At 52.1% G+C, this 11,544-nt stretch overlaps 2 protein-coding genes across 8 annotated transcripts in view; one reads left to right on the forward strand and one right to left on the reverse strand.

Annotated features, from left to right (window-relative positions):
* Nucleotides 1-3,785, forward strand: part of LOC114442128 (matrin-3-like) — a 7,829-nt gene extending 4,044 nt beyond the window's left edge. Inside the window, exons 9-18 of the mRNA XM_028415414.1 lie at nucleotides 412-528; nucleotides 908-1,032; nucleotides 1,113-1,699; nucleotides 1,841-1,886; nucleotides 1,955-2,114; nucleotides 2,499-2,885; nucleotides 2,956-3,118; nucleotides 3,368-3,489; nucleotides 3,579-3,669; nucleotides 3,767-3,785. Of these exons, the coding sequence (XP_028271215.1) occupies nucleotides 412-528; nucleotides 908-1,032; nucleotides 1,113-1,699; nucleotides 1,841-1,886; nucleotides 1,955-2,114; nucleotides 2,499-2,885; nucleotides 2,956-3,118; nucleotides 3,368-3,489; nucleotides 3,579-3,611 (1,740 nt within the window). The 3' untranslated portion in view covers nucleotides 3,612-3,669; nucleotides 3,767-3,785. The remainder of the gene's footprint in view (nucleotides 1-411; nucleotides 529-907; nucleotides 1,033-1,112; nucleotides 1,700-1,840; nucleotides 1,887-1,954; nucleotides 2,115-2,498; nucleotides 2,886-2,955; nucleotides 3,119-3,367; nucleotides 3,490-3,578; nucleotides 3,670-3,766) is intronic.
* Nucleotides 3,737-11,542, reverse strand: LOC114442126 (matrin-3-like). 7 transcript variants are annotated; one of them, XM_028415410.1, is made up of 21 exons: nucleotides 11,274-11,542; nucleotides 10,533-10,668; nucleotides 9,645-10,423; nucleotides 8,393-8,454; nucleotides 8,275-8,313; nucleotides 8,076-8,170; nucleotides 7,756-7,805; nucleotides 7,458-7,574; nucleotides 7,264-7,389; nucleotides 7,011-7,184; nucleotides 6,796-6,920; nucleotides 6,365-6,686; nucleotides 6,015-6,291; nucleotides 5,926-5,942; nucleotides 5,731-5,853; nucleotides 5,529-5,657; nucleotides 5,214-5,342; nucleotides 5,012-5,142; nucleotides 4,467-4,900; nucleotides 4,274-4,389; nucleotides 3,737-4,196 (listed from the first exon to the last, which is right to left on the reverse strand). In XM_028415410.1, exons 3-21 carry the CDS (start codon nucleotides 10,389-10,391, stop codon nucleotides 4,134-4,136), a joined length of 3,276 nt encoding a protein of 1,091 aa, XP_028271211.1. In that variant the 5' UTR covers nucleotides 10,392-10,423; nucleotides 10,533-10,668; nucleotides 11,274-11,542; the 3' UTR covers nucleotides 3,737-4,133. The 7 variants fall into 7 exon arrangements, with proteins under 7 accessions (XP_028271211.1, XP_028271210.1, XP_028271213.1 ...); XM_028415409.1 differs by having other exon boundaries at nucleotides 9,645-10,426; XM_028415412.1 differs by lacking the exon at nucleotides 10,533-10,668.
* Between the last annotated feature and the right edge of the window lie 2 nt (nucleotides 11,543-11,544).

Genomic DNA, 11,544 nt, shown 5'->3' on the forward strand with positions numbered 1-11,544 from the left:
ACATCCCAAACACACACACACACCAGAGCACACACACCAGAACACACACACCAGAGCACACACACACAGACACACACAGACACACACGCACACACCAAACATCCCAAACACACACAGACACACACACACACCAGAACACACACACCAAACATTCCAAACACACAGACACACACTCACACACTCACCCTCACACTCAGGGTCTTGATCTGGTCGTTTCTTCCTCAGCTCCTCCATCTTGTTTTTCCTTCCCTCAGATTCCCTCTTTGTTGCTGTTTGTATTTTTTCAGTAAACTTGATGTAAGTAAACGAGTCGGACGTGTTTCAGCTCGTTAACAAACCCGAGGTTCTGTGATTGTTTGTGTTTCATTAGTCATTTTTCAGAAGGTTTCTCGTGTCGTCGTTTCTCCTCAGAGCTCCCAGGTGCTGAGTTTCAGTCCAGCTCCATCAGGAGGGGACGGACAGTCGGATCTGATCAGCATCGTCAGGCGCTTCGGCCGGCCGCTCTACACACTGTTCCTGCCGTCCGTGGTGAGATCAGCTGTCGTTATGTTACACAAGCAGGAGTCTCCTCAGCTCGGCTGCACACTTTTCATCACTTTGTTTTATCATGATTCTAAGTCCTCCAACAACAAAGAGCTCACACCGACACGGTTCTCCTCAGAACATCCTCAGAACTTCCAGGAAGTGACCAGCAGTCACATGACCAGCAGTCACATGACCAGCAGTCACATGACCAGCAGTCACATGACCAGCAGTCACATGACCAGCAGTCACATGACCAGCAGTCACATGACCAGCAGTCGCGTGACCAGCAGTCACATGACCAACAGTCACATGACCAGCAGTCGAGTGATGGGGTCTGCAGGCCGATCAAAGCCGTGTTGATGTTTCAGTGTTTTTGTTTCAGGCGTTTGTGGAGATGAAAAACTCTGCAGATGCTCAGAAGATGGTGGATTATTACTCATCCAACGTGCTGAGGATCAACAGCTCATCTATCAAAGTCTCCTACTCTGCAGAATACAAGAGCCTCGTGTGAGTAGACCAGGTCCAGACCAGATCCATCAGCTGATCAACCGCTTTCCCATCAGTTTAATGCTGGTTGTGTCCTGCAGGCGGGTTTCAGCAGCAAAGAAGTACGAAGAGGAACCGGGTCCAACCAGGGCGACTAGTACTAAAGACGGGTCCAGGTCCAGAGACAACAGAACGCATCGTAACAAGACCAGATCTAGATCCAGGTCCAGAGACAGAGACAACAGAGAAAAACGTACCAAGTCCAGATCTAGATCCAGGTCCAGAGACAGAGACAACAGAGAAAAACGTACCAAGTCCAGATCTAGATCCAGGTCCAGGTCCAGAGACAACAGAGAAAAACGTACCAAGTCCAGATCTAGATCCAGATCCAGGTCCAGGTCCAGGTCCAGGTCCAGAGACAACAGAGAAAAACGTACCAAGTCCAGATCTAGATCCAGATCCAGGTCCAGGTCCAGGTCCAGAGAGAACAGAGAGAAACGTACCAAGTCCAGATCCAGATCTAGATCCAGGTCCAGAGACAGAGACAACAGAGAGAAACGTACCAAGTCCAGATCCAGATCTAGATCCAGGTCCAGAGAAGAAGATAAATTAACACAAACATCCCACAAAGAAACCAGATCCAGGTCTAATTCCAGGTCCAGAGAAAAGGTGGAACCAGAGAAACCCGGTAAGAAAACGGACAGCTGCTTTGATTATTGATCATTTAAAACATAAACAATCTAACGGGCCTCCTCAGGTCAGGTCAAAGGTCGCCATGATGCCGCCACAAATGTTATGTGACAAAGGTTTTCTTGGGTTTGATTTTCAGAGGATGACTCCAAACCTGAGGAAGAGGAGCGGCAGGAGGAAGCAGAGTGAGTCCTGTTCGTAAAGGTCATGTGTGACTCGGGTCAGTTTGATGATGTCACTGCGCTCCCTGTAGCTCGCCCTCCGAGGACAGCGACATCGAGGGGATGGAGGTGATCGCAGAGGATGGACAGCAGCTGGAGGATGATGAGGAAGACGAAGAAACCAAAGAGCAGGACAAATCGGAGGAGGAGACAGAAAATCAGGAGGAAGAGGAGGAGGAGGAAGAGGAGGAGGTAAAGACCCACTGCAGATGAATGACATGTACAGATACCTTCACAGGTTTTACTACAGGTGTGTGTCTGTCTGTGTGTCTCTGTGTGTGTGTGTGTGTGTCTGTCTGTGTCTCTTTGTGTGTGTCTCTGTGTGTGTGTCTGCCTGTCTGTCTGTGTCTCTGTCTCTGTGTGTGTCTGTGTCTCTTTGTGTGTGTGTGTGTGTCTGTCTGTGTGTGTGTGTGTGTGTGTGTGTGTGTCTGTGTCTCTGTGTGTGTGTGTCTGCCTGTCTGTCTGTGTCTCTGTCTCTGTGTGTGTCTGTGTCTCTTTGTGTGTGTGTGTGTGTCTGTCTGTGTGTGTGTGTGTGTCTGTCTCTGTGTCTGTCTGTCTGTGTCTCTGTGTGTGCAGGGAGCAGCGTCCCCCCTTGACCTGGAGAACTGCATCACTCTGGATGAGCTGGATGAGGACAAGTCTTCTGAGCGAGGTAAACAGGAAGTCACAGCGGCTGAACAACCGATGTTTGCTGCAGAGAGTAATTCAGATTCCAGGGAGGGACGAGGCCGGGCCGGGGGGACGTCCTCAAAGGAGACAGCAGAGACGGTCGGATCAAGTCCAGAGAGAGAGACATTAAAGAGAAAAGACTGTGGTCCTCAGAAGACCCAATCAGAACCAGAACCAGCTGATCTGTTGGAATCCTCAGAGACAGACCAGCAGAGAGAGGAAGAAGAGAAGACTAGCGAGGCAGAGCTGAAGGATTCACAGAGTCCAGATCCGAGCAGAGATCCACCAGAACAGGTACCACTGACTCTTTAATGGACGGCAGCATGTATGAAACTTACACTGAAGAGCTGTGATCTGTTTCCAGGGCTGTGAGCCTGCAGGGGGCGCCACAGCAGAGGAACAGTGTGAGCCTGCAGGGGGCGCCACAGCAGAGGAACAGTGTGAGCCTGCAGGGGGCGCCACAGCAGAGGAACAGTGTGAGCCTGCAGGGGGCGCCACAGCAGCTCCCAGACCCACCGAACCTGTGGGTGAGGAGTTCACACACTGATGCTACATTTAAGATGGGACATGGAACCGCTTCCTGTGGGTGGTCAGAGAGTCTGAGGTTACCTGGTATCATTAATATCAGACGTTAGCTCGGCGTTCAGATATGCAGAGCTCCCCGTCCTGAGGAGCTCCTCATTTTTAAAGGATGACTTTAGGAGGAGGCGTCTCTATTATTTTGTCCTGTTTCTGACTGTGGCGGTGGTGCGTTCAATGTCCCGTTTTTGTCACAGGCACAGAGTTTGTTCAGCCAGTCGTCGGTTATTTCTGTCATCTGTGTCGGCTGATCTTCACCGACGAGGACGAAGCCAAACGGCGGCACTGCAGCAGCCCCGCCCACATCAGCAGATACCAGGTATCCATGGAAACCACCAGCCTCTCATGGCACGCGGTGAATTTCACCCCGCATTCAGAGATCCAAACACATGTTGTGCTGTTTTTCAGGAGGAGGTGGGAGAAGATCCGTGGACCAGCTGAACTGATCAGTGTTAGTGATCTGCAGAATCATTCACTCAGACTGCAAACACAATTCAATGTAAGTTTTTACAGCTGACTTTATTTATGCTGCAGTTTGAAACAAATAAATGTTCTAGAGAGGATGTAGAGTAAGTGGTTTATTTTCTAAAACAAAGATTCAACAGGTTCTTGACTGAAATGTGACCTACAGCTCAGCCTGCACTCGAACGCCTCGCCCCCCTCAAACCTTCAGCGCTTCCAACTCTGTTCACATTAAATAACACTGAGAACCATGCTAAGCTAACCGAAGTGCTCCTTTAGAGCTGAGGGCAGCTCTGAGCACACGAAGCACGTACACACAAATAATCAATGATCCGAGTCACTGATCAGGAAACTTTCTGTCGGGGACAGATTATCCATCTGTTGTCACTTCAAGTCTTTGCATCTCAGGGCTGTTGTCAGAAAGCCGTTCGTTGGTGCATGCTGATGTCACCATGGCAACAGTCACTTATTAAAGTAAAAAAAGAAAAATCCTCCTCCTCCTCAGGCCGTGGTCTTCTTCACCTTCTTCTTCTCTGCTTTGCTCTGTTCCTTCTCCAGATATTTCTGAAACACAGAAGCAGCCGTTAGCTTCCATGTTGTCTGAGGCCGCCGCCCTGTGTGTGTGTGTAGCTCGGCCTCACCTGCAGCTTGTCGTAGTGTGTCTGGCTGCTGCAGTGTGTTTTCTTTGCTGTGTCTTCGTTGGAGTAAAACAGGAAACAGACGCGACAGTAGTATCCCATTTTGACATGTTCCACACCTGCACAGGTAATCAGTGGGTTAATAATCAATCAATCTACGATCGTATTTATTCCGTTCATGTCACCCTGCTCTCACCGATGGGGGTCTCCGGGTTGAACGGCGGCAGCGGCAGAGACGCAGTGCTGAGCTTGTTCTCAGCAGGAGGCGTGGCTGCAGCCTCTCCATTCTGATTGGAGGATGTTTCCATCTCCCCCACTGGCTCCTCCTGTAGCTTGTCCTCCTGCAGATCGCTCTGCGGCACATCACCGATCAGCCGACTCGTGTCTTCGTCGCTGTTCTGCTCAGAAACTTCTGGAACCTCCTCTGCTGCTGTTTCTTTGGTCTCGTCTTTCCCGCCTGTCTGCACATCTTCCTCCCTCTCCTGTTTGTCCTCCTCCTTCTCCTCCCCCTCGGCTGTCTCCAGCAGGGGCTCCTCCCTGGGTTTCTTGGCGGGAGGTTCGTGTGCAGGCTGGGAGGGTTTTGGTGGCGGGCTGCTGCTCGCTCTCTTTGACGTGCTCACGCAGAGATGGCTGAGCAAACAGATGGTCGTTTATTCCACGTGATGCTGGCTAATGTTTGATAGCTAGCAGCGACATTTAGCATCACAGACATGTGGCGGCAGGTGATCGAAGGAAACTCACCCGTGTTTGAGCTGCTTATACTTCCTGCTGACGTAGACGGTCAGGCGTTTGCCGTTGAAGCGTGGCAACTTAGCCTTGTATTCTTCAGCCATCTTCTCCGCCTCCTCCGCTCGGTCCATCTCCAGGAAACACTGCACACAAACAGACGGGTCAGAAAAGTGTCAAACAGGAAGTGACATGCGACTTGCTCTAGGTTCTTCACCTCTCTTTTGATCCTGTTCAGGAAATACTTGCGGACTTTCCCGTATGGCTCGGCGAGCTTCAAGATGTCCTTGTCAGAGTACTTGGTGTTTGGAATCTGACCGATGTACACCACGCGACTGGAGCCACACTGAGACACAAACAGTGGCACTGTGAACTGTTCAAGTATACATTTGCCCCTAAAGACAGCAGAACAACTCTTGATGGACTCTGAATGCATCATGTAACGATGCAGTCAGCCTGAGAGCTGAGCTCAGGTGTTTCATGAACGTCTCGGAGCCACTCTGCTCCGGAGGCCGGGCTCCCCGCCGCTCACCTGGATGGTGGGGTAGCTCATGGAGTGGCTGACCCTGACCGGCCGCCCACACACAGACGCCGTCACGTTACTGTTGTAGAACTTGGCCATGGCCCGCGCTTCCTCTTCTGTTTCAAACTGAAGGAATGCCTGCAGAGACAGAGACAGTTTTACTGCTGTCCTTTGCCCGGCCCTACAAACAGGACAGAGGACGCTGCCGTACCTCCGGTCTCAAGTCCAGCACCAGGTGTTTGACCACCTTCCCGAAGGGTTTGGCAAGTCCCAGCAGCTCGCTAAGGAAGTTGTGACCGCGCCTGAAGCCAACGATGTTGATCACCCTCATACCCTGAAAACAGAGTGTTCCTGTGAGACTCAGCAGGACTCTGAGACATCAGAGACATCAGAGACGGAGACGTACCCCTCGCCTGGTGTTGTCTGCAGAGAACAGAGGTAGAGTTTCAGTAAAGAGTCACACACACTGTGTAATGAGTCATCCGTGTCACATACCGATGGCGTCCTCCTCTCCACGTGCTTCGTCCTCGTCTTCCTCGAGCTCGTCCAGCGTCACAAAGTCCTCCATGTTCTCCAGGAAGTCCTGATCAAACACTTGTTCGGGCAGCTCTCCCTCCGCCGCCTCGGTGCTCTCCGCTGTGATTGATTCTTCTTTGTTCTCGGGTTCGTCAGTGGAGGCTTCGGCCTCCGTCTCCCCCTGTTCTTCTGACTTCGCCCCCTGCGGGGCCTCCGTCCTGCCTCCGTCTCCAGTTGCATCAACAGTGACAGGAAGCTGTGTGAACATCTCAGGTTAATGTTCAGAAAAACATTTCCGTCCTCTGGATCTTAGAAATGTGCCCGCTCACCTCCTCCTCCGGTTTCAACTCCTCCCACACAGGCTCTGCCGTCTCTGGCTCCTCCCCCTCTCCATCTGCTGCCTCCTCCCCCACGTCTTCTCCTTCCTGCGTCACTCCTGACACCTCCTCCTCTGCAGCTGGGGACTCAGCCTGCACTTTCTCCTCCATCTCCTCCTCCTCTCTGGTCCTGGAGCTGGTTGAGGATTTGGATGAGGAGATTTTGGAGGTGGAGGTGGTGGTCCTGGTTCCAGAGCCAGAGGAGGTGCTGTTTGCTCGGCCTCCTCTCCGGCTGTCTCCATCTCCTCCTGAGCCTCCCTGTCTGCGGTTCACACTGAGAAGAGCAGGAACGATCTTTAACCTGAATCGGACCTTCAGTGTTTTCGGAGCTCGCCAACATCCTGCTTCTCATGTTGTCATGGTAACCAGGTGAGTATACTCACTTGAGCGTTTTATACTTGGCACAGATGTTGAGGCGGATCTGTCTCCCTTTGATGATGAGTGGGTTCATGCTGTAATACTTCACCAGCATCTCTGCATCCTCCACAGTGCCCAGCTGGACAAATGCCTGGCGCACACAGACACACACACAGACACACACACGGACATGAGTGTCAGGAGTGATGATGAGGCGGCAGTCTGTCTGGACTGGGTTTACCTGGTCGGTTAAGAACAGGTGTTTCTCCACGATGCCAAAGCGTCCTGCAATGGTCAGCAGCTCCCTCTTCTTCTCGTCCTCTCTGGGCAGGTTGGAGAAAAACACCACCTTGCTACCGTGACCTTTGACCTCCCTGGTGGGTCTGTCCATTCGATCTGACGGCCGCGCATCTTTCTGAGGGTCAAGCAGAGAAACACGCTTAGGGAGTTCTACTTTGCTGCTGTTGGGGCCGGCTGCAGGAGGACGGCGGTACCTCAATAATCATCAGCCTCTTGGACAGGTAGAAGGTGATGGGCTTCCCATACAGGGAGGCCGGGTGGTGCTCGTAGTAGTTGACCACGTCCAGAGCTTCTTCATGGCTGCTCATCTCAAGGAAGGCCTGATGACACACAGAGACTTCAGAGTCTGCAGCACAGCAGACACACACTGAGGAGGAGCAGCACATACCTTCTGTTTGAGGACCAGGTGCTCCCTCAGGCGGCCGAAGGGTTCAGTGAAGGCGAACAGAGTTTTGTTGCTGAGAGGCTTCCTGTCGTATTTCACCACCACCACTCTGCTCCTCGACTGGAGACACAGTCAACATCAGGGTAAAAGAGCAGCTCCACTCTACTGCACGTCAGCATCCTTCCATGTTCAACATGAGGCGTTAAAGGACCGTGAGGAATGGCGAATTTGCCCACCTCAGATATGCATGCCTTTAACAAACTAACTGAACCTTACAGGAGTCCTCTGAGAAGGGACTGACCTTATTCTGTCCTGCCTGGTTTCCTGACAGCCGACCAGGACCTCCAGCTCCTGCACACACAACATGAGAAACAGGTCATACAACATGGTGTCTCCATCAAAAGAAGCAGCCTCCACTGTTACTGCCTGAGTTTATCAGAGCTTCCACTGACTACAGGCAGACACAGTGAGCACGCTTAAAGGCTGCCTCCATCTTCTGGGACAGACTCACGTGACCGTGTAGAAATGTACAGGAAGATGTAAGCGTGCTGCCTTGATCACCGATTTCATCAAAGGCTCATTCTGACAAGAGGAAAACAGAACCTGCTGTGTGTTTCTTACCCCAGCTGGAGGACAGACCTCCTGTCTGTCCTGAAGACATGGGGGACGGTCCCAGGAGTCCAGCAGACAGGTTGGGGGTCTCCATGAGCCCCCCACTGGAACCAAACACAGGTCATGTAAGAATCTGTGAACTGTGTTTTTGGATTTATTGGTCATCTGCTGATTCATTTGACAGCAGAGGTGTGTGAGCATGTCTTACCCTCTGCCCGACACCATCCCAGGGTCCCACTCCGGGTACCTAAAAACACACGGCAGGCAGTCAGTGTTACACATCTGTCACAAGCACCGAGTGCTGAGGTGAACTCACAGTGACTCACATGTTGAGGAGCAGCCGTCTGTTTTCAGCATGTCGAAGGCCACTGATGTGCTGGTTCCACTCCTACCGAAGCAGACAGACCGTTATTGACACCAGGCTCTGGTGGTTGAGACGGTTCACCGTGAACCTTCTTATCTGACGCAGCCCGCTGCAGTGGCTGAAGTCTGTGTTTTACCTGCCTGTTTGCACCAGCAGTACATAACACTGTGTCCCTGTGGGTGACAGCCTGTCTCTCCTTTAGTCTCTCCTAACACTTCACAGAAACAGCAGCTGAACATGGCTGCCTGCCCTCAACCTGTGAGGTGTTACACCTGTGGTCAGTCTGTGTGAAGCTGGATCCATACTCCGCGAGACAAAGAACTTTTTCCCCCGTGCAGACGTTACGCCCACAAAATGACGTCATTTTTTGTCTCTGACCGCCCGCTGTTCCGCACTCCTGTGCACAGGGTCCGGGCCGAACTTTGTCTTTCAAGGCTGTGCGGCAACCATGCTGTGATTGGTCGGAATTTATTGTGGGCGTGATGAATGCGGAGAAGCGCAAGAGCCTCTCCAGGTATATAGGTAGGTGTATAAACAGCACTGATTCAACAGATTTAATTAATTCAACAATGGATGTTTTTGAGGAGCAGCTTGCTGAGGCAACAACTCCTGGAAGCAGATAGCAACGATACTCTGCACAGAAGAGAGTGTGTGTCGCAAAAAGTGGCGCTACCTGCGCGACAGATTTGCAAAGGCAAAACGCCGTGTGCATGTTCGTCTGCTCATCCATCTCCTTTAACAAAGCTGCAAAACCCATCATGTCAGCTGCTGTACCTTCCTCTGTTCAAACACTGGGTGTTGTTCCTGTTTGGTGTCTGACGTGCGCTGCAGTGGGCGCACACACACGTCTCGCGGAGTATGGTACCTCCGTGCGGAAAAGACCTTTTTTTTTTATCTCTTACCACCCGTGGAGCGCGTTCTTTGTCTCGCGGAGTATGGATCCAGCTTGAGTCTTGTGTCGCTCTCAGTCTGTGAATGTGTGATGAGCTTTAAATGGAGGAGGCCGAGTAGAAGCTGCTATTTCTAACATGAACTGCTCGTTACAACAAGGGGGGAATTCTCTGGTCTGTCTGCATGATAAGTGTGTATACAAACAAGAACATTGGGTGAAGTGACCTCGTCGGTGGAAAGGTGACGATGGTGACCACCTGACAGGACGGAAACATTTACAGTTAGTCCCAGTGGAAGAGAGGAAGCAGGGTAGACGTACTCACCATGATGGAATGAACGTCAAAGTCACAAAGAGAGCACACATGGGGGAACATGGGGGGGGCGACTCCCAAGAAGTCTTGAACTTTTCCATTTGACGGGGAGCCAATCCTCCTCTGCAGAAAGACGGAGTCAGACGACGGTGGTCCCATGCCAAGCCCGCCGTAGGAGTCTTGCTGGGAAAGCTCAGAATACGGCCTCTCTCTGCTCCTGCCCCCACTGCTGCTGTACTTTAAGCTGTAATCACGGCCGGGGGAGACGTCCTGCAGGGAGCTGAACCCAAAGTCTGCAGAGGTGTGAGCCCGGGCTGAAACCGGACCCAGAGAAGGACTGCCCATCCTGCCCATAGGACCCTCTTCCCAGCTATCCCTTCCTCCTCGGTACACAGCATCAGAGGACATGGAGGACGGCGCGCGCCGCTCTCCTGCATCTCCCTTGCGGTTTTTGAGCTGCATGAGGATATGAGGCAGCGTCTCCACACTGATGTCCTCCTCGGGGATTTCAGCCAGAGCGTCCAGGTCGGAGGGCGAAAGTCCCAAACTGGCGAACAGTTTCATGGTGCTCCCAAGATTGTTGCCACTACTGTGCCGACTCATCTGGGTGCTGCCGCCCTGGCCCTCTATGCCTCCACCCCCTATCCGCCGGCTGGAATGCTGCTCATTCATGTTGAAGTTTAAAGTCTCTGTGGCGGCCAAGAGCCCCCGACCCACCGCAAAGTGTTTCTGCCCGCCGTCAGACTGCGAGTTCGACATAACGAGCTGCTCTGTGTCTTCGGTGTGTCCCACTGCTGACGAGTCAAGATAAAGATTGAAACACACAGAGTTCAGGATCAGGGGAAGTTAGTGTCAGTTCAAGTGTGGTGCAAAGAGTGAGGGTGGTCAAAGTGAAGGGACCTTCTCCTGCTGAAACACAAGGAGGCAGAGAACATCTTCAAACAATGGCTCCCCTAAGAACACAGGCCTGTGGAGGGCCTCGCACCGAAGACCCTGACTGATCACTACCAGCCAGTGGAGCAGACGTGAGCTGTGACTACAGGAGGGGAACACAAGAAGCCATTACAGACAGCAAAGAGTCAGAGATCACCTCAGACAAGTGGGAGAAACATGTACACAGCCTGAGGGAGGATCCTCACTGAGCCCACGATGAGACGTGATTAAAAGCAGGCTACACGCGGTCTGACTGGGACGGGGATTGTCCACTTACAACGAAGGAGGAAAGCTGCGCCTCAGAATGACACCACGGCGGCACCGGAACCAGCGTGAACCCGGCTACAGTTACACACGTCCGACACGGGGCCGTTGGAAGCAGCTGGGCTAGCAACTAAGCTAAGCTAACGGCGCTAAGTCGTTCAAATTAGAATGAAGTCGAAATCATGTACCTCTAGAAAGCAGCACCGGTGTGTATTGTAACTAAGTATTATTACACGGTAATAGAAGCCTTTACAACTTAGAACCACAGACAACGTGTGGCCCTGCGTGTGCAGCTAACTTTAGCATGCAGCGAAGGCTAATGGTAATCTGGCTAAAGCGGTGTATGACTGCGCTATAAACTTCAGAGTGTTAAGCCAAGCCGAACAAGTGGTTCACTAACACTGTGTGTACCTGTGTGTGTGTTACCGGGGACTGAAGTCTTACCGTGCCTTCAAACGGGTCTGTGGAGCCGCTGATCTACAACAGACGCCACCAGCGCACAGGCCGTGAACACGGAGCTATCGCGATATGTTGTGTTCTCCTGTAAATCTTGCTGTCCGGAGGCTGTTTGGTGTTTTCAGTGAAGATGTCACTAACACACACACACACAGCGTGGACGTAGCACTACAAACACACACACAGCGTGGACGTAGCACTACAAACACACACACAGCGTGGACGTAGCACTACAAACACACACACAGCGTGGACGTAG

Source organism: Parambassis ranga, chromosome 10 (genome assembly GCF_900634625.1).
Source record: "Parambassis ranga chromosome 10, fParRan2.1, whole genome shotgun sequence".
In the NCBI taxonomy this organism is placed as follows: domain Eukaryota; kingdom Metazoa; phylum Chordata; class Actinopteri; family Ambassidae; genus Parambassis; species Parambassis ranga.

Excerpts from the sequence above, each read along its gene's own strand:
- LOC114442126 (XM_028415412.1), bottom strand. The coding sequence starts at position 10,391 with ATGTCGAACTCGCAGTCTGACGGCGGGCAGAAACACTTTGCGGTGGGT. Across the intron at positions 5,143-5,213 it reads TGAACAGGATCAAAAGAGAG|TGTTTCCTGGAGATGGACCG; the intron begins GTGAAGAACCTA and ends GTTTGTGTGCAG. Across the intron at positions 4,390-4,466 it reads CAACCCGGAGACCCCCATCG|GTGTGGAACATGTCAAAATG; the intron begins GTGAGAGCAGGG and ends TTACCTGTGCAG.